Below are 27,589 nucleotides of genomic sequence, written 5' to 3' on the forward strand. Positions count from 1 at the left end.
CTCTCGTATCCCCTTTTGCCTATCACCTGTCCAGCTCTTGGCTCTATCCCTCCCCCTCCTGTCTTCTCCTATCATTCTGGATCTCCCCCTCCCCCTCCCACTTTCAAATCCCTTACTCACTCTTCCTTCAGTTAGTCCTGACGAAGGGTCTCGGCCTGAAACGTCGACTGCGCCTCTTCCTAGAGATGCTGCCTGGCCTGCTGCGTTCACCAGCAACTTTGATGTGTGTTGCTTGAATTTCCAGCATCTGCAGAATTCCTGTTGTTTACATGTGTCATCTCCCTTTGTTTGCGAATATTTGGGAGAAAACCCTGAAATGAACCAGGAAAGAACACATGGTGAATTTTTAAATCATTTTTGTTTACAGTTACATTATTGTGGAATGCATCTCTGTGATCTAGTGTTGTTGTATTTATTCTGTTGTGTAACTTTTGTTAATGTAGGTTTATATTTGTAATGTGCTGTTGCTGCTGCAGAAAAGCTCATTAACATGCCGTTTATACCTTGGCGATAAACTTGTACTTGAAATGTAGCCAGTTCACCAATAAATTCTGCAACTAAAATATTTTAACGTTGGTCCCTTGTTCCTTTCTGATTCATCACCAAGAGGTTTCCACAAACAAAGGAGGCACTGTACACATGGAAAATGCTGTAAGAAATCACTTTAATAGTTATATAAAGAATGTAGAAAGAAAGAGAGTTAATAATGTTAAAAGATAAAATTATACTATCAACCAGTTCCCTAAGCCACTACACACAATGACCTGCCAGACGGAACTGCAGATGCCAACAGGTTTTCTACACACTTTCTCTCTCTCTGCCTCTCTCTCCCCTCTTTCTTTCCCTCTCTCTCCCCTCTTTCTTTCCCTCTCTCTCTTCCCCCTCCCTCTTTTTCTGTCTCTCGGTCTCTCCTCTCTCACTCACTCTCTTTCTCTCTGCCTGTCTGTCTCTCAGTCTCTCGAAGTCCTTATTGCCAGCTCTTACCATTAGTCACAATCCTGCCTAAAGGAAGATAACCCCTTGTACAAAGAAATCGCCCCTTTTTATACCCTCCAATACCGTTTTCTCGAATCCTTTTCCAGACAAATACAATTGTCACCATTATCTACTCTCAAGGCTGTACACTGGCACTCACTCTCAGTTCTCTGAACAAGGCTGAGGTCTGGTTCCCTTGTACTTTCTCAAAACATTCCCACGTCCCAGACTAACACCAATTTGTCTAACAACTTCCATTTTGTGTTACACATTTTCACATTTGACCATATTCCAAAGAGGAGTCGAATTTAACTCTTTCCTTACAAATGCGCAACAGGTCAGGCAGCAACTCTGGAAAGAAAGCCAACATCTCGATACATCGCAAACACGAGGAAATCTGCAGATGCTGGAAATTCAGGCAACACACATCAAAGTTGCTGATGAACGCAGCAGGCCAGGCAGCATCTCTAGGAAGAGGTACAGTCGACGTTTCAGGCCGAGACCCTTCGTCAGGACTAACTGAAGGAAGAGTTAGTAAGAGATTTGAAAGTTGGAGGGGGAGGGGGAGATCCAAAATGATAGGAGAAGACAGGAGGGGGAGGGATGGAGCCAAGAGCTGGACAGGTGATTGGCAAAAGGAATACGAGAGGATCATGGGACAGGAGGCCCAGGGAGAAGGAAAAGGGGGAGGGGGGGAAAATCCAGAGGATGGAGAGCAGGCAAGGAGTTATAGCGAGAGGGGCAGAGGGAGAAAAAAGAGAGAGAGGAAAAAGGGGGGGGGGGAATAAATAAATAAATAAATAAATAATGGATGGGGTACGAAGGGGATTAATGGAAGTTTAAGAAGTCAATGTTCATGCCATCAAGTTGGAAGCTACCCAGACAGAATATAAGGTGTTGTTCCTCCAACCTGAGTGTGGCTTCATCTTTACAGTAGAGGAGGCCGTGGGTAGACATGTCAGAATGGGAATGGGATGTGGAATTAAAATGTGTGGCCGCTGGGAGATCCTGCTTTCTCTGGCGGACAGAGCGTAGGTGTTCAGCAAAGTGGTCTCCCAGTCTGTGTCGGGTCTTGCCAATGTATAGAAGGCTGCATCGGGAGCACCAGACGCAGTATATCACCCCAGTCGACTCACAGGTGAAGTGTCGCCTCACCTGGAAGGACTGTTTGGGGCCCTGAATGGTGGTAAGGGAGGAAGTGTAAGGGCATGTGTAGCACTTGTTCCGCTTACAAGGGTAAGTGCCAGGAGGGAGATCAGTGGGGAGGGATGGGAGGGATGAATGGACAAGGGAGTCGCGTAGGGAGTGATCCCCGGGGAAAGCAGAAAGAAGGGAGGAGGGAAAGATGTGCTTAGTGGTGGAATCCCTTGATACATTGGTTTATTATGGTCACATGTACCAAGAACAGAGAAAAATTGTCATCCATACAGATCATATCAACACAGCCATTCGCTGAGGTAGTACAAGAAATGGGAAACAATAACAGAATGCAGAATAAGTGTTACGGTCACAGAGGAAGTACAGTGCAGGCAGACAGTAGGGTCAAAGTCATAATGAGATAAATTGTGAGGTTAATGGTGCCATGACAACTTCTCACTCAACTTCAAGAAAACCAAAGAGCTCACAGAAACTGGAGGTCAGGTGGAAGCGTAACTTTAAATTCCTCAGTGTTATCATTCAGAGAAACTGTCTTGGGACCGGCACGTAAGTATCATTACAAAGAAAGCACGTCAGCAGCACCTGTACTTTCTTAGAAGTTTTCATAGATTTAGCATGACATCTAAAACTTTGGCAAACTTCTACAGATGTGCAGTGGAGAGTGTACTGACTGGCTGCGTCACATCCTGGTAAGGAAACACCAATGCCCTTGAATGGAAAATCCTGCAGCAAGCAGTGGATGCAGCCCAGTCCATCATGGGTGAGGCCCTCCCCAGTATTGAGCACATCTACTTGATGTACTGTTGCAGGAAAACAATGTTCATCATCGGACCCCCACCATTCAGACCATGCTTGCTTATCGCTGCCGCCATCGCGGAGGAGGTACAGGAGCCTCAGGACTCACACCATCAGCTTCAGGAACAGTTATTATCCCTCGATCAGCGTGGATAACCTCACTCACCTCAACTCTGAATTGACTCCACAACCCACGCACTCACTTTCGAGGACTCGTCAACTCACACTATTATTTATTTGTTTATTATTTTGTTCTTTGTTTTGTATTTGCACAATTTGCTGTCTTTTGCACACATTGTTAGTCCGTCTTTGTGTGCAGGTTTTCATTGATTCTTTTGTGTTACTTTGCCCGTAGGAAAGTGAATCCCAGGGTAGTATATGGTGCCGTGTATGTACTTTGTTACCCTAAATGCCAGCAGCATGATGATGATAATAAATTGACTTTGAACTTTGAACTCGAGCCCATCTTATCCTACAGGAGGACCATTCAAAAGGCCGTTAACAGCGGGAGCCTGCTGGTATTTCCTTTCAAACATTTCTATGTTCTGCCCGATGGGAGGGGGAGAATGTCCAGGCAAAGTCGGGTCTCCGATGAGGCTGGCTGCTCTACTGAGGCAGTGAGAAGTACAGACGGGGTCCATGGAGGTGCTGATCTGTGTCCACAGCTCTCTCCAGTTTCCTGCACTCTGTAACCCCTTGCCGCCATTTTCCTACAGGGAAGGAATGGTCCTATCCAAACGCTCTCTGAATGTGACCCTAGGCCAACATCTTGTGGTTAGCAGTATGTCTTCTGATGGGCCAAATGGATTGTGATGGTTGAAGAATGTGATTTACCCCCTTCTACCCCTTCCCCCTTCACAAGAGGCAGCTGGGATCTTTATTAACCTCATCCTTTCTGAACAAGATATCTCAGCGCACGTCATATAAACATGAAAGTTTGCCCTTCGGCCCATCGAGTCTGACCTGCCGTTCTTCCTTATCTCTGTTCCAAAGAGAAGATCTTCAATTCTGAGGCTGTGCTCTTTGGTCCCTCTAGATTCCCCTGCTGTAGAAGACATGCTCTCCACAGCCAGTACTGAGGCCTTTCAACATTCAATGGAGATCCCTCCTGCCCCCCCCCTCCCAATTCTTCTGAACTCCAGCGAGTACAGGCCCAAAGCCATCAGATACATCAATCCTTTCATTCTGGGGGACAATTCTCATGAACCTCCACTGGACCCTCTCCAATTCCATCACGTACTTTCTCAGAAACCGCTCAGGACACTCCAAGTGCAGTCTGACCAATGCCTTATAAAGCTTCAGCATTACAGCCTTGCTTTTATATTCTAGACTTCTCTAAATGAATATTAACATTGCAATTCCACTGAATTTAAAATATCTGCTGTAAAAAATTATTAGTTTGTAATGAAAGGAGACTTTTATAATTAAAAGTTTTAAAAACGTTAAAGGCTCTGAAAACAAACTTATGAATGAAGGTTTCAAGTTTGGATTTTTTTTTAAGTCTCCAACAGGGGAAATTGGGAAAAAGGAAATTTGTTTTTTTTTTGTTACAAAGTACAGTAATATAATTAGTCACATTCAGAAAGCACCCGGAGTCACATGCTGGGTATTCCCCAGGTTAAAATTGGCCTGGAGAGGCGGGGTTAGAATGATAACGTCTGAGTGCGGTTCCACTTACGAAATCAGCCTCATTTTAGCAAAGTGTTCAGGAGCTTCGCACGTAGAGCCAGAGCTACTCGTGGTGGTAAACATCGGCTTTTGCCACAATGGCCGAACTCTCCATCAATTTCAGGCGGCCCCATGAGTTTGACAGAAGTCGCGCTCATAAGCAGGGCAAGGGGCTGGACGCCAAAACCGGGCTGGAGGCCGAGCGACTGGACAGCGGCATTGACTCCATGCCGGAGGGCAGCGTGAGCAGCGTTACCGACCAAATGGACAACCTCAGTGTCAACTGTCAGAGCGGGGAAGAGCCGGCACCGTCCCACAACTGGACACAGTTCAGGAGTGAGGACGATGATACGTGAGTCTTCAACTTTCATTACAGCGCCCTCCTCCCCGCTTTGATGCAGAGGGTCCCAACTTTTCATGCGCGCAACCCCCCCCCCACCAGCAGCAGTATGATGTAAAGGGTTCCAACTTTTGATGCAGCGCGCCCCCTCCTTCCCCCGCCTTGATACAACTTATCTTGAAGCAGATGCTATGCGTGGCATTTAAGAAACTTTTTGGGCAACTCAATAGGCAGGGATGCGGGGATATGGATCCTGTAGAGAGAGCGCGAATCAGTTAAAGTTATGATGGTCTGCACAGCCATTGTGGGCCGAATGGCCGGTTTCTGTCCCGATGAACGGCCGTCACGTCGACTCTTTGTTCATCTCCATAGATGCTGCCTGACCTGCTGAGTTCACCCAGCGTTTTGTGTGTTTCTGTGCTGTGTCTACTTTTTTTCTACAATATATCTTTTTGATATTACCTATCTTTTGATGCACGCCGATACCCACAAATGATTAAATACAGGCTTGGGAATATAAAAAAAGATGCATTTCTAAATCTTAAAATTGAATTTGTAGCTCAGATTGAGGGTTCTTGCATTGGAAGAGTTTTTTGTTAAACATTGGAATTTTCCCCACTCGGTTAAGCTGACTAGTTACGCTCTCCGCCCGTTATCTGCAAATTAAGACAGTGAGTGGGGGTCCTTGACACGACCTCGGTTTGTCCGTCGACAGCACCGCAGAAAATGCAGCAGACCCTCATTCACGCACTCTGGTCTTGGGAACATGCCCCGTCCCCCAGCCGAAGCTGGAGACCAGCCCGCAATCATCTGGCGATCACCACGAGCCCCTGATACTGGCCGTCATTCTAGTCTGATCTGCTTCTGACCGCAGCACCACAAGAGTTCTCATCTGTGTCGTGGAGGGATATAGGCATGGTGTAGGTGGAGGGATTGGTGTTTGGGTGTTTCTGATTTGCTGTGCGCGACATTACGGGCCGAATGGCCCGTCCCTGCGCCGTACTCTTTGTTCTAGGTTAGTAACAAGTGTGATGTGTGTGGCTTTGGAAGAATTGAAATCTTCAAACACTTTGGACAAGCGGTGGGGGCGGACAATGGAATCTACGTGGGGTTGACTCAGTATGAGTGAGTGTGTGTAAGGGGAGAGAGTGAGAGTGGGGAGGGGGGTTAAGGGAAGTTTAATCTCCCAAAGTAACACACACAATGCTAGAAGAACTCAGCAGGTCAGACAGCATGCAAAGGTCCACGGACACCTCGGTTAACGGTCGGGGTTCGTGGTAAGATGCAAGGCTGAAACCTCCCCACTGGGGAAATGACGCTTCGAGCCGAGACCCTTCTTCAAGTCCTGAAACGTTGACTGGAACTCTTTTCCATAGATGCTGCCAGACCTGCTGAGTTCCTCCAGCATCTTGTGTGTGTGTGTGTTGCTTTGGATTTCCAGCGTTTGCAGAGTTCCTCCTGTTTCCAATCTAGACTGGGGAACCTGCGGTTGACAGACTAATTAAATCTGCACATTCCAAGCCTGCTGACCGGTGTTTCTTCACTTCCCGGTCTCCTGTTTTATCGCGTGGAGCAATACCATGAAGGGAGGGCTCCGTGGAAACCCTGGGGAGGAAAATAAGGGAGCCAGCCAGACCCGCAACTCCCCGGTGCAGCTAACGCTTAAATGACCGCTCTCGGACAATAGGAAGTAACCCGGCTCTGCAGCTGGAAATTCCTCCATCAAGTCACCCACCCTGGTCTCCTCACTTCGCTTCCCATCCGGCTACTTTTGTTTTGCTAAAACTGCATTTTAAAAAAAACTACAAAGAAATGAAGAAGGAAATCAGGACAATTTGCAATCCCCTTCCTTCTGCGATCTGCAAATTCCCGATCACGACTCGGGGGGCGTGGGGGGTAGGGGTATTAAGTGAGTCTTCTCGCTGCCTCCTAATTCGGAGCGTCGATGTCTGTTTGCGAACAAACTCCAAACTCCAGTTGCCTGCTGGAAAGAGACCTCCTCACCTTTTGAAAAAGAACTGCAGTTCTGGCAGAAAAAAGATGCAGCGGAGGGGACGCGAAATGAAGAGACGCCGGGATCATCTGATAGAGGGTATTTACAACTACTGACCCGTTTGGGAAGGCGAACTTGAGGGCCGAGCCAAGTAAAACGGAAGAGTGAAGGAAAGGGAATTTTCTTTACCCGGAGAGCGGTGAGAATGAGGAAGCTGATGCAATGGGAAGTGGCTGAAGTGTGATACAGATGTATTTAACGGCAAGTTGGAGCGACATTGCGATTGGGGCCGATAATAAGACAGTGGGGGAGGGGATGCCAGCATCATGAGGCAAGGGCCGAATGGTCTCCACCACAATCAGCTTTGTGTCGCGTTAACCGTGCGTGGAAATCACTGTTCTTCATAAAGTCCAAGGAAGTTTTCCCTTAGGCAAAAAGTGTTGGGGAAATCCCGGTACTTTTTTTGGAAAAGAAGGAAGAGTATCTTTGCTCTAGTGTGTGTGTTTCTGTGTGTGTGTGTGTGTGTGTGTCTGTGTGTGTCTGGATGTGTGTGTGTTTCTGTGTGTGTGTGTGTGTCTGTGTGTTTGTGTGTGTGATGTCTGTACACAGAGACGGGAGGGGGAAGCGGGTGTAAAAGAGATCTACGCGCGCTCTCACGCAGGATTAGTCAGAATTTCTGCCTGGCTGCTGCCGACCTAAACTGGTAAATAAATATTTGCTGATGTCCCCACCCTGCTGAACGACCAGTTGTAACGGGAACCCGCTGGGACCTTGGGCATGAATTCCGCGTGAATGCCCGGTATTCCAAACCTTCCGACCCACCCCAGGGATTAATTGAGGGATATTCCTGGCGAGATTTGGCTCTATTTCAAAGCGGGGTGTAAACTTATTTTTATTTTGAAAGCCGACCTTTGGGGAAACCCCATTGGAAATATTTAGATTCCAATGTAAATAGGGCTGGGGGGTGGGGGGGTGGGTGGGGGTGGAATGACTGCCTCGTCCTTCACAGGACACCGAAAGAATTACCAATGCTAAAATTAGCCCCTTCCTCCCTCGTAGCCTGGATTAACCCACCACAGGCCTATCAAGCATCTGCTTTGGGATCATGCTTTGCAAACTTCCCGCCAAGACCAGTGCCATCATCAAACAAGAGGGTGGAACCCAGCGGGTCTGTGGAGGGACACGGACAGTCGTCTACAGATGCTGCCCAACCTGCTGAGTTTTCAAGCCTGTGCTTTGCTCAGGATAACCACCATAAACTGCAGGTGTTGGAAACCTTGGGCAACACGCACTAACCACTCAGCAGGTCAGGCAGCATCAATGGAGAGAGTAAACTGTGGTCGTTTCCAGCTGGGACCCTTCCTCAGGACTGGAAGCAGAGGGGGAAGAAGTAGAAACAGAAAGGCGGACTCTTCACAGACCTCTGTAGATGCTGCCTGACCTGACGGGCATTTTGTGTGTGCTGCTCCTGGTTCTCAGCAATTGCGAGATCTCTCCAGGGTATCAGTAACTGGTTACCTGAATTGACTTTATTTCTTACATCCTGCATATACATGAGTAAAAATCTTCATGTTACATCTCCGTTCAAATGTGCACTTATTGTAATTTATAATAAATATTATGTACAACAGGACAGTCAATATAACATAGAAATAAAATTGTATCAGCATGAATTAATCAGTCTGATGGCCTGGTGGAAGAAGCTGTCCTGGAGCCCGTTGGTTCTGGTTTTTATGCTGCGGTACCGTTTCCCGGATGGTAGCAGCTGGAACAGTTTGTGGTTGGGGTGACTTGGGTCCCCAGTGATCCTTTGGGTCCATTTTACACACCTGTCTCTGTGAATGTCCTGAATGGTGGGAAGTTCACATCTACAGATGCGCTGGGCTGTCCACACCACTCTCTGCAGAGTCCTGCGATTGAGGGAAGTACAGTTCCCACACCAGGCAGTGATGCAGACAGTCAGGATGCTCTCAGTTATGCCCTTGTAGAAGTCATTAGAATTTGGGAGCCCATACCAAATTTCCTCAACCGTCTGAGGTGAAAGAGGCGCTGTTGTGCATTTTCACCACACAGCCGGTGTGTACAGACCACGTGAGATCCTTGGTGATGTGTGTGCTGAGGAACTTAAAGCTGTCCACCCTCTCAAACCCAGATCCATTCATGTCAATAGTTATTATTGTCACATGTACAGTGGTTTTTTTTGTTTGCATGTTGTCCATTCTTCCTAGAGTTAGTTCATTCATTCTCCCAGAACTGGGAGGTCAAATTTCTCACCCACTGCTTTTCTATAGCACTTTTTAAAGTGAGGACAGCAAATGCGATGTTAGCATTCATTTCAAGAGGAATATAAAAGCAAGGATGTAATGTTGAGGCTTTATAAGGCGCTGGTGAGACCGCACTTGGAGTACTGTGAACAGTTTTGGGCCTCTTATCTGATAAATAATATGCTGACATTGGAGAGGGTTCAAAGGAGGTTCACAGAAATGATTCTGGGATTGAAAGGCTTGTCATATGAGGAGCATTTGATGGCTCTGGGCCTGTACTCACTAGAATTCACAAGCGTCAGGCGTGACCTAATTGAAACCTGTTGAATGTTGAAAGGCCTTGACAGAGTGGATGTGGGGAGGATGTTTCCTATGGTGGGGGAGTCTAAGATCGGAAGACACAGCCTCAGAATAGAAGGGTATCTTCTTAGAACCGAGATGAGGAGGGATTACTTTAGCCAGAGAGTGGTTATCAGATAGTCTATCAACCTCTGCCTTAAATATACTCAATGACTTGGCTTCCACAGCCTCCCGTGGTAACGAATTCCACAAATTCACCACTCTCTGGCTAAAGAAATTCCTCCTCATCTTTGTTCTAAAAGGACATCCCACTATTCTGAGGCTGTGTCCTCTCATCCTAGATTCACCCACCGTAGGAAATGTCTTCTCCACATTCACTCTACTGAGACCTTTCAACGTTCGATGTTTCAGTGAGGTTTCCCCTCATTCTTCTGAACTCCGGCGAATACAGGCCCAGAGCCATCAAATGCTCTTCAGGTGTCAAGCCTTTCAATCCCAGAATCATTTCCGTGAACCTCCTCTGAACCTTTTCCAATGTCAGCATAAAGACTGACAAACAACTGGTGTGTAAAGGACAGATTGTGCACATTTAATAAGTAATTAATAAACTGGATGATTAGGGAACATCAATGATTAGATGGATAAATTTTTTTTTAATTTTAAATTTAAAAAATTGACAACATGAGTTGCAAAGTCCTTGAAAGTGAGTCTGTAGGTTGTGGAATCAGTTCAGAGTTGTGGTGAGTGAAGTTATCCACACTGGTTCAGGAGCCTGATGGTTGTGGGGTAATAACTGTTCCTGAACCTGCTGGTGTGGGACCTGAGGCTCATTGTGGGGAGTGAAGTTATCCACATTGATTTGGGAGCCTGATGGTTGAAGAGTAATAACTGTTCCTGAACCTGGTGGTGTGGGACCTGAGGCTCATTGTGGTGAGTGATGTTATCCACACTGGTTCAGGAGCCTGATGGTTGTGGGGTAATAACTGTTCCTGAACCTGGTGGTGTGGGACCTGAGGCTCATTGTGGTGAGTGAAGTTATCCACACTGGTTCAGGAGCCTGATGGTTGTGGGGTAATAACTGTTCCTGAACCTGGTGGTGTGGGACCTGAGGCTCATTGTGGTGAGTGAAGTTATCCACACTGGTTCAGGAGCCTGATGGTTGTGGGGTAATAACTGTTTCTGAACCTGGTGGTGTGGGTTTGTTCTCTTTCAACAAAGGTGATTTAATTGAGGTGTGTAAAATTACAAGAGGCAGGGACGGGGTGACACATGGCAGAGAAGGAAGGAAGTTTAGGTAAATTGGTGATTCAAGTTCAAGTATATTGTTGTCAAAAGTGAACATACCCAGAGTATAAATGTCATTAGAATTATCTTTTTGCAGTAGCAACTCTCTCCATAACAAGAAGGGACAAACATAAGTTAATGTAAATATAAGTGATGTAAGTAAAGCGAGGATACGGAAATGTGCTCTCGTGTTCGGAGACTTGGGCTCTGGCTCTGGCAGTAAAGCCAGAAACCCTCTTCACGCATCTACAAACAACCTTATTGAGCACACGTAGAACTGTCACCCAAATGCCCCAGTTTGTAACCAGCAGGGTCCCTTGATGGGGCCGAACAGCCTCCTTTCTCATAAATCCGAGCCTCCACGTTGCTGTACGAATCTTGTTGCAGAGGATAGGCCATAAGGAAGTTCTTCTGGATTTAACAGATCCCTTTTGAACTTCCTTTTCAACGTTGTGAAACCAATGGGGCCTTTTTACAGTAAGAATTGATTCAGGAAATTCCCTTTGCTCTTGGTGAGGTGAAAGCGATTCTCTCTCAGACTCTTCGTGCTTTACGGCTGCTGGGTAGGCTGGAAATGCTTACTCACTCCTCCATACAAGGGCTGCCTGCATACTTACAGAACTTCCTGCCCTGCCCACGGTTGCTCTTTGCCCCTCTCTAATTTTTCTCTTTTTTAAAATTTCATTCAGGTTCCTTCACCTGGCCATTCTGCACAATTACCCAGATATTGCCATCTTCCTCGTGAGGTCTAACACGTCTGTCATGGACCTCCGCAACTCGTCCCAACAGGTGAGTTTGTCCTGCACACCTTACATGCCCCACCATATTCACCAGTCAGCTTCTGGGAGCTGGAGGGGGGGCGGTGGGAGGGGTCCACAGATCCATGATCTCTGGCAATTATCTACAGATGTACCATGGACAGCATTCTGACTGGATGTTCACAACCTGGTGGGGCACAGGATCAGGGAAAAAGCTGCAGAGGGCCGTAAGTTCAGCCTGCTCCATTGCGGACAGTAGCCTCTCCACCTTCGAGTACATCATCAGAAGGAGATGGCATCCATCATTCAGGACCCTCACATGCTGTCTTTTTATTACTCGCATCAGGGACGAGGTACAGGAGCCTAAAGGAACACACTTGATTTGCTAACTAGAAGACCACAATCCATGTGGATTGGAGGTCACTGATAACCAACACTGGCTGTCCACAGGGGTGCGTGCTTAGCCCACTGCCCTACTCTCTCTACAGCCATGACTGTGTGGCCAGGCACAGCTCAAACACCATCTGTAAACTTGCCGAAGATACACCCATTGTTGGCAGAATTTCGGATGGTGACAAACGGTTGCTTTTTCTAATTTGTTCCCTCTTTTTCCTCTTCTCCAGTGTCCGCTGCACTTGTCAGTTATCATGGGTCTGCCGGCGGTGACCAGGGAGCTGGCGCAGGCAGGTGCCGACCTGGAGTGCACAGACAACCTGGGCAACACGGCCCTGCATCTGGCCTGTGAGCAGGAAAGCCTGGAGTGCATGGACTCGCTCCTCAATCCAACCCTGACCAGAACCGGGAGCCAGCGCCAAGACCTAGAAAAGCGCAATTACAATGGTACGTATTGGCTTGTCTGCTGCATCAAGGGGGAGGTGTACGAGGCCAGGATGACTGGCTTTATCTTTATTAGATTTATATGTACACCATATTCCTATCTACGGAATTTCTATTACCTGGATTATAAAGGACATAGACTTTTCAGATTCAGATTTACTATCACTGATATATAGATAGTGAATTCTGTTGAGATGAAGGATTTTGGCCTGAAACATCAACTATTCATTCTTCTCCATGGATGCTGCCTGACCTGCTGAGTTCCTCCAGCATTTGGTGTGTACTCCTCTGGATTTCCAGCATCTGCAGAACCTCTTGTGTTTCTGTTAGTGAAGCGTATTGTCTGTGTCAATGAGAACTACAGTCTGAGGATTACACTGGGGGCAGCTCGCAACTGTTGCCATGCCTCTGGTGCTGACACAGCAAGCCCACAGCCCACTAGCTCCAAACCAGAGGGAGGAAACCCCTGCGATCACAGGGAGAGCATTCACCCTGACCCTGACCCTGATCCTGACCCTAACCCTGACCCCCATCTTACAGTTGGCATGCTCTGTCATCTTTGGGGTTTTTCCGGGGGTCAAGTTTTAATTCTTAATGATCATTTATTTTAACATTTAAACAAAGATCCAGACATTTGAAACCGAGTGAAGAGCTAAGAAGCAAAGCAGAGATTTAATGAAAGAAAAGAAAATATTGTGCCTTTGAAAAATCCATCACCATTATAATCCAGATAAGAGATATTCCGTAGATAAGAGTAAACCTACCTACATTGCACAATTCCATCATGTGGGTAATTGTGAACGGTGAGCCAAAGAGAAATGAGAAACAGTTCTGTAGCTGATACACGGCTTTATGACAGTAAGTGGGAACGAACTATCACTTACTGTGAAAAATACAAGTTTGTTAAAAGGTATAAATTATGATTAAGCTACGACTTTAGTCTCACATTAATTCAGCTAATACGTTATAAAAAATATTAACAACAATGGATTCCAAGAGCGCTGTGAAGCATTGTGCTAACCACAATACTGCCTCAATGAATCAAATACTAAAACAGTTCCCATTGTGGTTACAGGCTACACGTGTCTACACATTGCAGTGATGAGAGGACATTATGAAGCTGTTCAGAAACTGCTAGATTCAGGAGCCAACATTAACACTCAGGTATGAGTTTTTTCCAACGATACCTGTAGAGGTGTCTGTACGACAGCACAGTTATTTTCCACTCGAGAGATACGGGTGGCACTGATTTACTATCATTTACTCATCCCTTATGCAGAAGATGGGGAGCCACCAACCTCAGTCCCTGGAGAAGATGCTCCCAACATTCTGTTGGGTCAGAATTCCCAGGAACTACTTTAAAAGAAGGAGATAAACCCTCTTTTTTTGAATGGGTTCCATGGTGTTTCTTTGTTTCTTGGCTGTCTGTGGGAAGACAAATCTCAGGGTTGTATACTGCATACGTACTTTGAAACTTTGAGTGCCTTTGGACTGAGAGGAAACCCATGTGGTCACGGGGAGAACATACAAACTCCTTGCAGATAGTAGCAGCGGCAATTGAAGCCCGATCCTGCCCCTGGCATGCTGTAAAGCATTACGCAAACTGCTACACTACCATAGCCGTTGCTGGCTGCTCCATGAGTTTCTGTTTGATAGTAACCTCGGGATGGAGGTGGAACTGTATGGCACTGAGGGGAGGTGGTGACCATCCCACTTCCTGAAGATGGCTTAAGTTTGTTGAGTTCTTTTGTCAAATGCACAAGCACAGTGAGGTACAGGTACAATGAAAAAGACTTGCAGCAGCATCACAGGGACAAAGGGACAGATAACACACAGAAAATACAGCACGTGTGTGTGTGTACGTGTGTGTGTGTGTACGCGCGTGTGTGTGTGTACGTGTGTGTGTGTGTGTACGTGTGTGTGTGTACGTGTGTGTGTATACACGTGTGTGTGTGCGTGTGTATGTGTGTGTGTGTGTACATGTGTGTGTGTATGTGTGTGTGTGTACGTGTGTGTGCGTGTGTGTGTGTGTACATGTGTGTGTACGTGTGTGTGTACGTGTGTGTGTGTGTACGCGTGTGTGTGTGTGTACGTGTGTGTGTGTGTGTACGTGTGTGTGTGTGTACGTGTGTGTGTGTACGTGTGTGTGTATACACGTGTGTGTGCGTGTGTATGTGTGTGTGTGTGTACATGTGTGTGTACGTGTGTGTGTACGTGTGTGTGCGTGTGTGTGTGTGTACATGTGTGTGTACGTGTGTGTGTACGTGTGTGTGTACGTGTGTGTGTGTGTACGTGTGTGTGTGTACACGTGTGTGTGTGCGTGTGTACGAGTGTGTGTGCGTGTGTGTGTATACACGTGTGTGTGCGTGTGCATGTGTGCGTGTGTGTGTGCGTGTGTACGTGTGTGTGTGTACGTGTGTGTGTGTGTGTACGTGTGTGTGTGTAAGTGTGTGTGTACGTGTGTGTGTGTACGTGTGTGTGTGTGTACGTGTGTGTGTGTGTGTGTACGTGTGTGTGTGTGTACGTGTGTGTGTGTGTGTGTGTACGTGTGTGTGTGTGTACGTGTGTGTGTACGTGTGTGTGTACGTGTGTGTGTGTACGTGTGTGTGTGTGTGTACGTGTGTGTGTGTGTGTGTACGTGTGTGTGTGTGCGTGTACGTGTGTGTGTGTATGTATAGCAAGGGCATCTGAGACTTTTGCACTGTACTGTGGTAATGTTATGTATTGCACTGTACTGCTGCCACACAAACAACAAATTTCATGACGTGTGAGTGATGATAAAGCTGATTTTGATCTGGGTCTCTATTGAAAGTGGAAAGGGGCAGGGAGAGGGGAATCGTGGTTGGGAAAAGGGGAAGTGGGAGGGAAGGGAGTGAGAAGCATCAGAGAGACATTCTGTGATGATCAATAAACCAATTGTTTGGAATCAAATGACTTTGCCTGGTGTCTCAGGGCTGGCTGTGTCTGCACCCACGCCACCCTGCCCCTGGCACTCCCTCTCTGCCACCTGTCCCACTCCCCTCTTGTGGAACAATGACTGAACATTCCCAACATAATTTGTCCTACCAGATTTACAAACTCTCTCTCCACTTCACATTGACAAATGCTGTATAAACGTCTGAGGCACCCGAGATACATGTGCCAAAGACTTCTGCAGAGTACGGTCCATCAGACATAAGTTAGACAAGACAGTGAATTCGTGCTAATGCTTGGAGGTGTTTGGGGTCTTACTGTACGCAGGCACCAATGTCAGCCCCAGGAAGGAACTTCCGTTTGTACAGTTCCCTCTCTTGAGGTGTCTCAAGCTTTTGGCAACCAGTAAGATTCAGATTCATGTATTTATCACAAGTACATCAGAATACACAATGAAATGTGCCATTTGTGGTAGCAACCAACACAACCTGAGGATGTGACGCCACACATTGAGGTGCTTACATAACATGCATGCCCACAACATTCAGCAGAACAACACTAGCAAAAGCACAAAACAAGTTCCTTCTACCCCACCCACCCGGTCACGCACATCCCCAGTCCAGGACAGGCCCCTCCAGACTTCCATCCGGTCTCCGAGGTGTCCCAGGTTAATCTGCTGTGTGATGAACTGAGGCTGCGGCTGTGGCCTGCTCTAGCTAATTTGAACTTCGTGTCTGTGGACTCACTTTCGTTCTGAGTGCTGTTGCTTGCTCTTACTGTTTACACAATTTGTTTTTTCTCCCCCTCTCTCTGTACATTGGATGTTTGCTGAATTTTTTAATGGGTTCTTTTGCATTTCTCTGTTTCGTCGCTGCCTGTAAGGAGATGAATCTCAAGGAAATATGATGTTTAGATAATTTGATAATAAATACACTTTGAACTTCGAATTAATCTTTCAGACTGGATTCTAAGTTCATGTATGTTATCACAAACTACTTTGACAATCATTTTCTTGTGGGCATTTACAGGAAAATAAAACAATATAGAATTTTATACATAAACAAAGACTGACAAATGACCAATCTACAAAAGAAGACAAGCTAGTCAATTGTTTTTGAAATGCACACATAACTCCCCCCGCTCCACCTGGAACTGGTGCCTTCAGAGGGGAGGGGTGATGTGTTGCAGAGGCGAGGAGGTGGGGGGCGAATCTCTCAGATCCGGCAGTACCTCTGCCTTCAGAGTTGTTCATGGTCCTCTCCCTTTCAACAGGAACCGAACAGTGGGAGAACCCCCTTGCACTTGGCGGTCGAGTTCCAGCGCCGCGACGTGGTGCAGCTCCTCATCGAACGCGGAGCGGACGTGAACCGACTGATGTACAACAGCTGCACGGCCTTCCACCTCACCGCCGGCCGGCCAGACCTGGAGATCCAGAACCGGCTGTTCAAGCTGACCGACTCCTTGCTGATCCCACTGTACGAACCCTCGGACTCGGAGTCCGAGGCGGACTGCGATACCCAGTCGGACTGTGATGTGAGTGTTGACTTTGCTGTGCTCTGATCCGGGGGGGGCGCAGGGGGGGTGGTCTTTGATGTGATGAAATGGCCTGAGGTGTTTTGCAGGGATTTCCTCTAACAAACTCCAAGTGAGCTGTTGACTCTGCTCTCTCAGACCAATAGTCTGGGTTCTCATCCTGTGACCTTTGATGGGGCAGCACGATAACGTAATGGCCAGCACAGCACTTTACAGTACCGGCAGCTCAGGTTCAATCCCCGTCACTGCCTGTATGTTCACCCTGTGACCGTGCGGATTTCCTCCGGGTGCTCTGGTTTCCTCCCACAGTCCAGTGACGTGCTGATTGGTAGGTGAATTGGCCATTGTAAATCGGGGATTTGTGTGTGGCATGGCTCGAAGGGCCAGAAGGTCTCTCGATAATTCAACAGAAGCCAGAATACAAAGGTGGGGGAGGGAAAAGAGTACAAGCTGGCAGGTGATAGGTGAGACCAGGTGAGGGGGGAATGAAGTAAGAAGCTGGCAGGTGATAGGTGAGACCAGGTGAGGGGGGAATGAAGTAAGAAGCTGGGAGGTGATAGGTAGAAGAAGGAGGAATCTGATAGGAGAGGAGAGTAGGTCACAGGGGAAAGAGAAGGAGGAGGGGTACCAGAGGGAGGCGATGGGCAGGTGAGGACAGGCGGTGAATGAGGAACTAACATGGGGAATAGCAAAAGAGGGGAGGAAGAAGAAATTACTGGAAACTAGAAAAATAACAACCAGATCATTTGTTTGCGAGAGAAGTCTTGGCCTGGATTCCTCTTTATTTTTCCGGGACACTGCACTGAACCATTAGGCAAGGTGTCAACCTCAACTCCCATCCTCCAGTAATGTAGCACTCCAGAGAATTCAGGTAAAGTAGTGATGCTAACAGTTCTCTGGTCTGTGTTTTACAGGTGCCTTTGGATTACGATGACCTTCAGATAGGAGGCCACTCTCTCCACTGAACAATATCGTGGACCTTCTCAGCCCAACTCTGATAGCGATCGTGTCATCAAAGTGGAACCACCAGCAGACACCGTACTTTCCAGGCTCGATCACAGACCCTCCCGCTCTTCCTTTGAGTGTGAGAGAGAGAGAGAGAGAGACTCGACAGACTCACGTTCAAGCACAGCAGGTCGTTCCCTCCTGTCAGTGGGGCTCAGGGTGTGGAGTGAGGTTGGCTGAAACTGACGAGGGGCTGAATGGACACGCGTGCAGAAAGCTGGCAGGCAAGGACAACCCAGCCAGTTCCCCAAGCTTGTCACTTGAAGCTGTCTTTCTCCACCTACTCAACCCTTCAACAGCAGCTCATTCTGCACCTTTGCTGGACATTGGATATGTATGAACTGACAAGCGGGATTTTGGGTGGGAATGCAGAACTCCTTCTCCCCAGCCCTCCTACCTTGAACCCTTGTGTTATCAGGCACGTGGGTAGTCTACCCAGGCTGAGAGTTGTCAGGTCCAAGCCGCAATGGTGGACGTTCATTGGGATTTGGATTGGTCTCACCTTGGCCAGCATCTCTTCTGGAAGTGTAGATGGAAGTCTACAAGGAAGTGAGGGACTCAGCGATCTAGTTCTGCTGCACCTTGGGCCTGGGCGGTACACTGCCTTCACATGTTATGCAGAGAAGCCACAGAGGACCAGTGGTGGATGGGGGTCCAGGGCTCCCCCGCATTTCTCCTGTGCCCCTGATCCTGGTGTGCTGGGACCAACAGTCTGCCCCTTTGCAACCTTATCCCAGCCCTCAGTAGCTGAGTCCAGAACTCAGTAACTCCATGGCTGTACACTCCTCTTGAGGAACGCCTCTGCTTTCCCTCAAGGGGAATCAGTAACACTTCTCAAGGGTTGCAACTTTGACTTCCCTCCTTTCTTGCCAACCTCAATGCAAACATACAGACAATGCCCTTCGTGACACCCCAACCATCATCTTCAGTTTCGTGTGCACCCTTTAGCTGATTAAATGACGAAACCCGGTACTTATACCAAATTCTGATAGCCAGCGGCCCCTTTGGACATAACAGCCAATTAGTCTCTGCAGCTTGCCACAGACACATTACACACTAATGTTTTGTAGTCATTCTTGAATCAGAAAGTCAAGATAACATAGGAAAACTGAATATTATGGGTTGTAGAATAATGTTGATTTCTTTTGTGAGTTTTAACCTTTTTTTATTCTGATTGCTTTGTCATTTTCATGTGGACTTTCGTCAATAGGCAGGGCAGTAAACCTCAGATAACCTGTTATCCAATTATTTGGTGACCTTGAAGGTTTGGCATTTGAGCCACTGGATACTGATTCCCTTTTATTCTCTCTCTCCAGCACATTGGGGCCACTGTTCCCATGTTCCGTGACCATTCTCCAGGGCCTGGGTTCCAGTGCTTCTGTAACCATGGGCCAATTCCTCCCCCCCACCCCACCAATCTTATTCTGGCTTCTTCCACCACCCCCGCCTTTCCAGTCCTGATGTGGGTCTCGGCCCTAAATGTTCACTGTTTATTCCTCCCCATAGATGCTGTCCAGCCTGCTGAGTTCCTCCAGCATTGTGTGTGTGTTCTCACTGGGGAAGTTTTGTTTTAGCATTTGTTGAGAGGGAATTCAGAGTGTTATATGAAGGAAAACTATGACAGATTAGTACCGCTGAAGATACCAGGTGAATGGAATTTTACGGGACTGTAAAGCGGGCTGTGGGATTTAAGCCCCCCATACTCACTCACTACCCATTAGGTCTGCTGGCACTTAGGGCAGCAGTGAAGGTCCTCCATCTCCGGTGGTGTTCAGTGCTTCCTTCATCGTGTCGGTAGCTTCCTCTCGGTTTTCACTACTGTCAGTCACGCATGTCCCAGGTGGAGACTCAGGAATACCGTCACACTCAGATGTAGAAGGATTCTTCATTGCCGTTTCCATAACAGTTTTGTTTGACCAGTCAGGGTTGTAGCCGTGAGCTGAACCCCGGAACCTGAAGGACTGGTGGACCACTCTTAGTCTGGCCTCTACCCTTTGACCTGTTTGTCATGGGTGACCCTACCACAAGCCAGACTTCAGCCCGTATCATTCTCCAGATCCTCGAGGCAGACAAGCCTCTAAACCATGGTTGTGGTCCTCTTGGAGAAAGTTCTACCATTGGTACTAGATGTCTACACATGGACAGAGAGTGGATATTCCAGCCACCAGTACACTTTGCTTGAAATTCAATTATTTGCCTTTGGAGTGAGCTTATTTATTGAAATGTTCAAAAGCTCAATAGGTTATATACTGATGAAGATAGGAAAAATATTTAGTCTAGATTTCTCTATATCACACAATGGTGAAGCCATTGCTTTGACTAATGTAGCCAGATTATCTCCCCTCTCTACCAATAGAGTGGAAAATTCCAGTCTGGTCAGCAAACCCTGCCATCCCAGGCAATCTGGATCACAATAACTAAGTGCTCCCTGTAAATCTGTTTTCATTCTGCACAGCACAGACATGACCCTTTCCCAGTGACCAAACGTTCAATGAAATGACTGAATCAAAATTAAACTCAAAGATCCAAGTAAATTTATCAAAGTATATACTTGTCACCAAAGTACATTTATTATCAACGTATGTATACAGCATACAACCCTGAGATTTGTCTTCCCACAGACAGCCACAAAATAAAGAAACACCATGGAACCCATTCAAAGCAAAGCATCAAACACCCCATCACACAAAAAAAAAACAAATTGCAAAATGGTAAAAAAGCGAGCAAAAAGCACAGAATATAAAACATTGAACCACAAAGTCACTGCAAGAATTTAAGAATGTTCAGTTTAGTTTAGTTCAGTTCAGTTTATCGCTGCGTTGTTCATTGGCCGCAGTCAGTCCACCCGAATCAAAATCACACAAAATATTAAAAAAGGCGCAATCAGAAACCAGACTCGCATCATGACATAAACTACAAAGTCCAATCCACAAACTGCATCAATGAAAACTTGTCCAAGAGTAGATACAAAGAAATACAATAGAATCAATGAAGAACTACACACAAAGACAGACAGGTGAACAATGAATGTTCAAAAGATGAGAAGCTATGCAAATACAAACAAAAACAGATAAATATTCAGAACACAAGTGAAGAGTCCTCGAAAGTGAAACTTGCAGAAGTGGAGTGAGGTACTGAAAATGTAAACCAGCTGATTCTATTTATCTATTGATATAAGGTGGCCTCGGATCGTAAACTGAGGCATTTGTACAGAATTGTTTTGCGGATAATCTATTTGATGCAGAAGACTTTATTTGATGTTTTTGGAATTTAATGTGTATGACAAAAGAGGAAGATGAACGTGCATTTGTAAATAATGTCCGACAAACTTTATTTTTATATTAAACGACAAAAAGTAGACGGTGTTGTTTGTTCACTCGTTATGTGCCGTGTCGTATGAATCAGAATCAGGTTTATTATCACCGGCATGTGACGTGAAATTTGTTAACTTAGCAGCAGCAGTTCAATGCAATACATAATCTAGCAGAGAGAAAAAAAATAATATTAATAAATAAAATAAAATAAAACAATAAATAAACAGGTAAATCAATTCCGTATATTGAATAGATTATTAAAAATCCACAAAAACAGAAATACTGTATATTAAAAAAAAGTGAGGTTGTGTCCAAAGCTTCAATGTCCATTTAGGAATCGGATGGCAGAGGGGAAGAATCTGTTCCTGAATCACTGAGTGTGTGTTGTCAGGCTTCTGTACCTCCTCCCTGATGGTAACAGTGAGAAAAGGGCAGCCCTGGGTGCTGGAGATCCTTAATAATGGACGCTGCCTTTCTGAGACACCACTCTCTAAAGGTGTCCTGGGTACTTTGTAGGCTAGTACCCAAGATGGAGCTGACTAGATTTACAACCTTCTGCAGCTTCTTTCGGTCCTGTGCAGTAGCCCCTCCATACCAGACAGTGATGCAGCCTGTCAGTATGCTCTCCACAGTACAAATATAGAAGTTTTTGAGGGTATTTGTTGACATGCCAAATCTCTTCAAACTCCTATAGCCGCTGTCTTGTATTCTTTATAACTATTTCGATATGTTGGGACCAGGTTGGATCCTCAGAGATCTTGACACCCAGGAACTTGAAGCTGCTCACTCTCTCCACTTCTGATCCCTCTATGAGGATTGGTATGTGTTTCTTCGTCTTACCCTTCCTGAAGTCCACAATCAGCTCTTTCATCTTACTGACGTTGAGTGCCAGGTTGCTGCTGTGGCACCACTCCACCAGTTGGCATATCTCACTCCTGTACACCCTCTCGTCACCACCTGAGATTCTACCAACAATGGTTGTATCATCAACAAATTTGTGGATGGTGTTTGAGCTATGCCTAGCCACACAGTCATGTCTATACAGAGAGTAGAGCAGTGGGCTAAGCACACACCCCTGAGGTGCACCACTGAGCGATCAAGGGCTTTCTGTGACCAGGATTGTTCTACGCAAATTTTTCTGCAGAAGTGGTTTTGCATTGCTGTCTTGTGAACAGTGTCTTTACAAGACAGGTGACCCCAGCCATTATCAATACTCTTCAGAGATTGTCTGCCTGGGGTCAGTGGTCGCACAACCAGGACTTGTGATCTGCACCGGCTGCTCATATGACCATCCACCACCTGCTGCCATGGCTTCACGTGACCCTGATCGGGGGGCTAAGGAGGTGCCACACCCTGCCCAAGGGTCACCTGTACACTAGCGGAGGGGAGGAGCACCTTACACCTCCTTCGTTAGAGACGTGCGGTATCTCCACCCCACCACCCTGGTGTGTATTGTAATGTTTTCACATGAGGATTGTGTGTCTATGAAGTCCTGCATCGGGACTGAGTGAGGTGGTGTTGAGGAAGGACAGACATGATATTTCACTTTGCTTTACCTTGCTGACTTCTCTTCAACACCCCCCCCCCATTCAAACCCAACTAATGTGTGCAGTTTTTTACCTGGGATCTACCTCAGTTAGTACTGATGGCACCTGGGTCCAAATCTGGTAATGACTGTGTCTCCGTGGGGATCACCTTTGCCTCTGACTTGGGAGGTAACGGGTTCAAGATCCCATCCCAGAGATAGGGATTGAAAACATGAGTTCCTGCTTCTCCCTCACGTGGATGTGTGGAAGATTTCCATCTTTGCGGTGGTGCAGTTAGCGTAAAGTTATTACAGTGCCGTGACCCCAGTTCAATTCCCGCCACTGTCTGTAAGGAGATTGTATGTGACCGTGTCGGTTTCCTCCCACATTCCAAAGGTTTAGTGTGGTTGAGTAGGTTAATTAGCCAATTCGTTGTAATTGGCTGAGTCTGGCTCATTGGCTTAGAAGGGCACGGTATTGTGCTTTATTTCTAAGTAACTTCCCAATAATGTTGGGGAGAAATTGGATCAAACTTGTAGACCTACACAAAGGAAGAGAGAGCAGGCAAGAGTCTTGCCTTCACTTTGTCCCGCCGAGCAGGGTAAATGCCCCGTTTGACATACGGCGCCTCCCTACAGTGCAGCACTTACTCCACATTCGGAGTATTGTGGGAAGTTCTGGGCTCCTGATCTGAGAAAGGGTGTGCTGGCATTGGATGGGGACCAGTGGACGTTCACGAGCTTGAGTCACGGAATGGAACAGTTAACATGTGAGGAGCATTTGATGGCTCTGGGACCATACCTCCTAGAGTTAAGAAGGATGGCCGAGAGGCACCTCATTAAAACCTGGTGAACATTGACAGGCCCAGATAGAGTTCCTGGAGAAGATGTTTCCTGTAGATGGGGAGTCTAGGACTAAAGGGCACAAGTTCAGAATCCAAGGACATCTTCTTAGAACAGAAATACGGAGGAATTTCTTTACCCGGAGGGTGGTGAATCTATGGAATTCATTGCTACAGAGAGATGCTATGGAGGTCAAGTCATTGGGTGTATTTAAAGTGGAAGTTGACAGGTTCTTCATTAGTAAAGGTTATGATGAGAAAGCAGATGAATAAGATTGAGAGGGATAATAAATCAGCCATGATGGAATGGTGAAGCAGATTCGATGGGCTGAATGGCCTAATTCCGCTCCCTTGTTTTATGGTCACCTGAGCAAGGTGCTCAATGGGACTTGGGCCCGCAACTTCTCAATGGTAAACAGAGAACAAGGATCTAGGGTGGCTCGTTGTGCAGTGGTGAAGCCATTGCCTCGCACTCCCAGTGAACACAGTCCTGACTGCTGGAACTACCCGTGTGGAGATTTCACGTTCTCCTTCCGACCACGTGGGTTTCCGCTGGCTGCTCCGGTTTCCTCCCACGTCTCCACAGTGGGTGGGTTGGTGGCAGCAGCGTGGTAGCTTTCCTGTTCTTAGTCTGCCCTCTACCCTTTGACCTCTTTGGTATGGGTGACCTTATAAGAACATTAGACAGACACAGCATGGATTCAGAAAGGGCAGGTCCTGTTTGACAACTTACAGGAGTTCTTTGAGAACATAATGGGTGCAGTGGATAGAGGGGAACAGGTGGATGTCGTAGACTTGGATTTCCAGAAGCCATTCAATAAGGTGCAGCACAAGAGACTTATAAATAAGATACGGATGCATGGATAGTGGATTGGTTAACCAGTAGAAGGCAGAGAGTTGGTATAAATGGGTGTTTCTCTGGTTGGCAGTCAGTGGTGAGTGGGGTGCCACAGGGGTCGGTGCTGGACCTGCAGCTGTTTACCATTTACATTGATGATTTGGAAGAGGGGACTGAGTGTAGCGTAGCAAAATTTGCTGATGACACTAAACTGAGTGAAAAAGCAAATTGTACAGAGGAAGTGGAGAGTCTGCAGAGGGATATACAGTAGTTTAGGTTAAGTGAGTGGGCCAAGGTCTGGCAGATGGAATACAACGATGGTAAATGCGAGATCATCCACTTTGGAAAGAATAATAGAAGAGCAAATTATTATTTAAATGTTGCTGTGCAGGGGGACTTGGGAGTGTTTGTTCATGAATCGCAAGAAGTTGGCTTTCAGCTACAACAGGTTATTAAGAAGGCAAACAGAATGTTGGCCTTCATTGCTAGAGGGATTGAATTCAAGAGCAGGGAGGTCATGCTGCAACTATACAGGGTAATGGTGAGGCCGCACCTGGAGTACTGCGTGCAGTTCTGGTCTCCACACTTGAGGAAGGATATACTGGCTTTGGAGGCAGTGCAGAGGAGGTTCACCAGGTTGATTCCAGGGACGAAGGGGTTAACCGATGAGGAGAGATTGAGTTGACTGGAACTATACTCTCTGGGATTCAGAAGAATGAGAGGGGATCTTATAGAACCATACAAATTTTTGAAAGAGATAGATAAGATAGAAGTAGGGAAGTTGTTTCCATTGGTAGGTGAGACTAGAACTACGGGACATTGCTTTGAGATTCAGGGGAGAAAACTTAGGACGGAGATGAGGAGAAACTGTTTTTCCCAGAGAGTGGTGAATCTGTGGAATTCTCTGCCCAGAGAAGCAGTTGAGGCTTCTTCACTAAATATATTTAAGATACAGTTAGATAGGTTTTTACTTAGCAGGGCAATTAAGGGGAAAAGGCAGGTAGATGGAGCTGAGTTTATGGACAGATCAGCCATGATCTTATTGAATGGTGGGGCAGGCTCAATGGGCCGGATGGCCGACTCCTGCTCCTATTTCCTGTGTTCTTATGTTGACAAAAAACCCCCACAGAATGCTGGAGGAACTCAGCAGGTCAAGCAGCATCTATGGAAATAAATAAATAAACAGTCGTGCTTTCAAGCCGAGACCCTTCTTCAGGACTGAGAAGGAAGGGAGAAGATGCCAGAATAAAAAGGGTAGCGGGAGGGGAAAGAGGATGGCTGGAAGGTGACAAGTGAAGCCAGGTGGGTGGAAAAGGTCAAGGGTTGTAGAGGAAGAATCTGATTGGAGAGGAGAGTGGACCATAGGAGAAAGAGAAGGTGGAGGGAACTGGGGGAGGTGATAGGCAGGTGAGAAAAAGTGAAAGGTCAGAGAAGAAAATAGGGGAGGGAGAAATTGATATTCATGCCCTCAAGTTTGAAGTTACCCAGACAGAATATGAGGTATTGCTCCTCCACTCTGAGGGTGGCCTCATCTTGGCACAAGAGGAGGTCATGGACCAACACACCAGACTGGGAGTGGGAATGGGAATTAAGATGTTTGACCACCGGGAATTCTCGCTTGGGTGGATTGTGCAGAGGTGCTTGACAAAGCGGTCCCCCAGTTTACGACAGTCTCACCAATGTAAAAGAGGCTGCCCCTGTAGAACAGACACAATAGAAGATCCCAGCAGATTCATAAGTGAAGTGTTGCAAACAACCGATGTGCAAAAGCAGACAAATCATGCAAATTGAAAAAAAAAATAATACTGAGAACATGAGTTGTAAAGTCCTTGAAATCTGAGTGTTCAGGTTGTGGGATCAGTTCTGGGTTTGTCGAGCAGTATCTGTGCAGGGTTTCTCTGAAGGAGCTGCTGGAAATTCCAGAATTTTTACCTTCTACCTCAGATTTCCAGTATTTGCAGACTTTTATGAGGATTAAAGATTAGTTTCAGTTGTCACATACATCGAAACATCGAAACAGACATTGTAATCTGTCATTTGAGTCAACGACCGACACAATGGATCCAAGGATTGTTTTGGGGGAAGCCCGCAAGTATCGCTAAACTTGCGGCACCAATATTGCACGACTCTAACTCATTAATCCAGTTCTCCAATGACCATACACGTCCCAGCACTATTCTATCTGCCACTTCTTTGCCCGTTCTCCTAATCTGTCAATGTCCTTCTGTAGCCTCTCTGTTTCCTCTACACTACCTGCCCCGCCACCCATCGTTATATCACCACAAAGCCATCAATTCCATCATCCAGATCACTGACATATAAGATAAAAAGAATCGGTCCCAACACAAACTCCTGTGGAACACCACTAGTCACCAGCAGCCATCCAGAGGAGTAATCAGTCTGAGACTCTTTATCGGGTCCTGGCAAAGGTTCACAAACCTCACAAACTTTATACTTCATTGTCACCAAACAATTGGTACTAGAACGTACAATCAAAACAGCGATATTTGATTCTGTGCTTCCCACTCCCTGGATTACAAATATTAAATATTAAAAACAGTAAAAATTAGTAAATATTAAAAATTTAAATTATAAATCATAAATAGAAAATAGAAAAATGGAAAGTGAGGTAGTGCAATAAAACCGAGAGGCAGGTCCGGATATTTGGAGGCTACGGCCCAGATCCGGGTCAGGATCCGTTCAGCAGTCTAATCACAGTTGGAAAGAAGCTGTTCCCAAATCTGGCCGTACGAGTCTTCAAGCTCCTGAGCCTTCTCCCGGAGGGAAGAGGGACGAAAAGTGTGTTGGCTGGGTGGGTCGTGTCCTTGATTATCCTGGCAGCACTGCTCCGACAGCGTGCGGTGTAAAGTGAGTCCAAGGACGGAAGATTGGTTTGTGTGATGTGCTGCGCCGTGTTCACGATCTTCTGCAGCTTCTTCCGGTCTTGGACAGGACAACTTCCATACCAGGTTGTGATGCACCCTAGAAGAATGCTTTCTACGGTGCATCTATAAAAATTAGTGAGGGTTTTAGGGGACAGGCCAAATTTCTTTAGTTTTCTCAGGAAGTAAAGGCGCTGGTGGGCCTTCTTGGCAGTGGACTCTGCTTGGTTAGACCAAGTCAGGTCATTTGTGATATTGACCCCAAGGAACTTAAAGCTTTTGACCTGTTCCACTTGCGCACCACCCATGTAAATTGGGTTGTGTCAACAACCAATTCCTTCGTCTTGCTGACGTTGAGGGATAGG

At 46.6% G+C, this 27,589-nt stretch overlaps 1 protein-coding gene across 1 annotated transcript; it reads left to right on the forward strand.

The window, feature by feature from the left end:
• Positions 1-4,638: 4,638 nt before the first annotated feature.
• LOC134355104 (NF-kappa-B inhibitor alpha-like) lies at positions 4,639-21,164 on the forward strand. Its single transcript, XM_063064847.1, has 6 exons — positions 4,639-4,948; positions 11,467-11,566; positions 12,159-12,375; positions 13,448-13,536; positions 16,558-16,818; positions 17,733-21,164. Exons 1-6 carry the CDS (start codon positions 4,695-4,697, stop codon positions 17,781-17,783), a joined length of 972 nt encoding a protein of 323 aa, XP_062920917.1. The 5' UTR covers positions 4,639-4,694; the 3' UTR covers positions 17,784-21,164.
• The last annotated feature ends 6,425 nt before the right edge of the window (positions 21,165-27,589 follow it).

Source organism: Mobula hypostoma, chromosome 12 (assembly GCF_963921235.1).
Source record: "Mobula hypostoma chromosome 12, sMobHyp1.1, whole genome shotgun sequence".
In the NCBI taxonomy this organism is placed as follows: domain Eukaryota; kingdom Metazoa; phylum Chordata; class Chondrichthyes; order Myliobatiformes; family Myliobatidae; genus Mobula; species Mobula hypostoma.

What these genes read in the sequence shown, in the direction of transcription:
- LOC134355104 (XM_063064847.1), top strand. Translation starts at nt 4,695, where the DNA reads ATGGCCGAACTCTCCATCAATTTCAGGCGGCCCCATGAGTTTGACAGA. An exon ending in TCCGCAACTCGTCCCAACAG is followed by an intron (nt 11,567 to 12,158) that starts GTGAGTTTGTCC and finishes CCTCTTCTCCAG; the next exon opens with TGTCCGCTGCACTTGTCAGT. An exon ending in ATACCCAGTCGGACTGTGAT is followed by an intron (nt 16,819 to 17,732) that starts GTGAGTGTTGAC and finishes TGTGTTTTACAG; the next exon opens with GTGCCTTTGGATTACGATGA.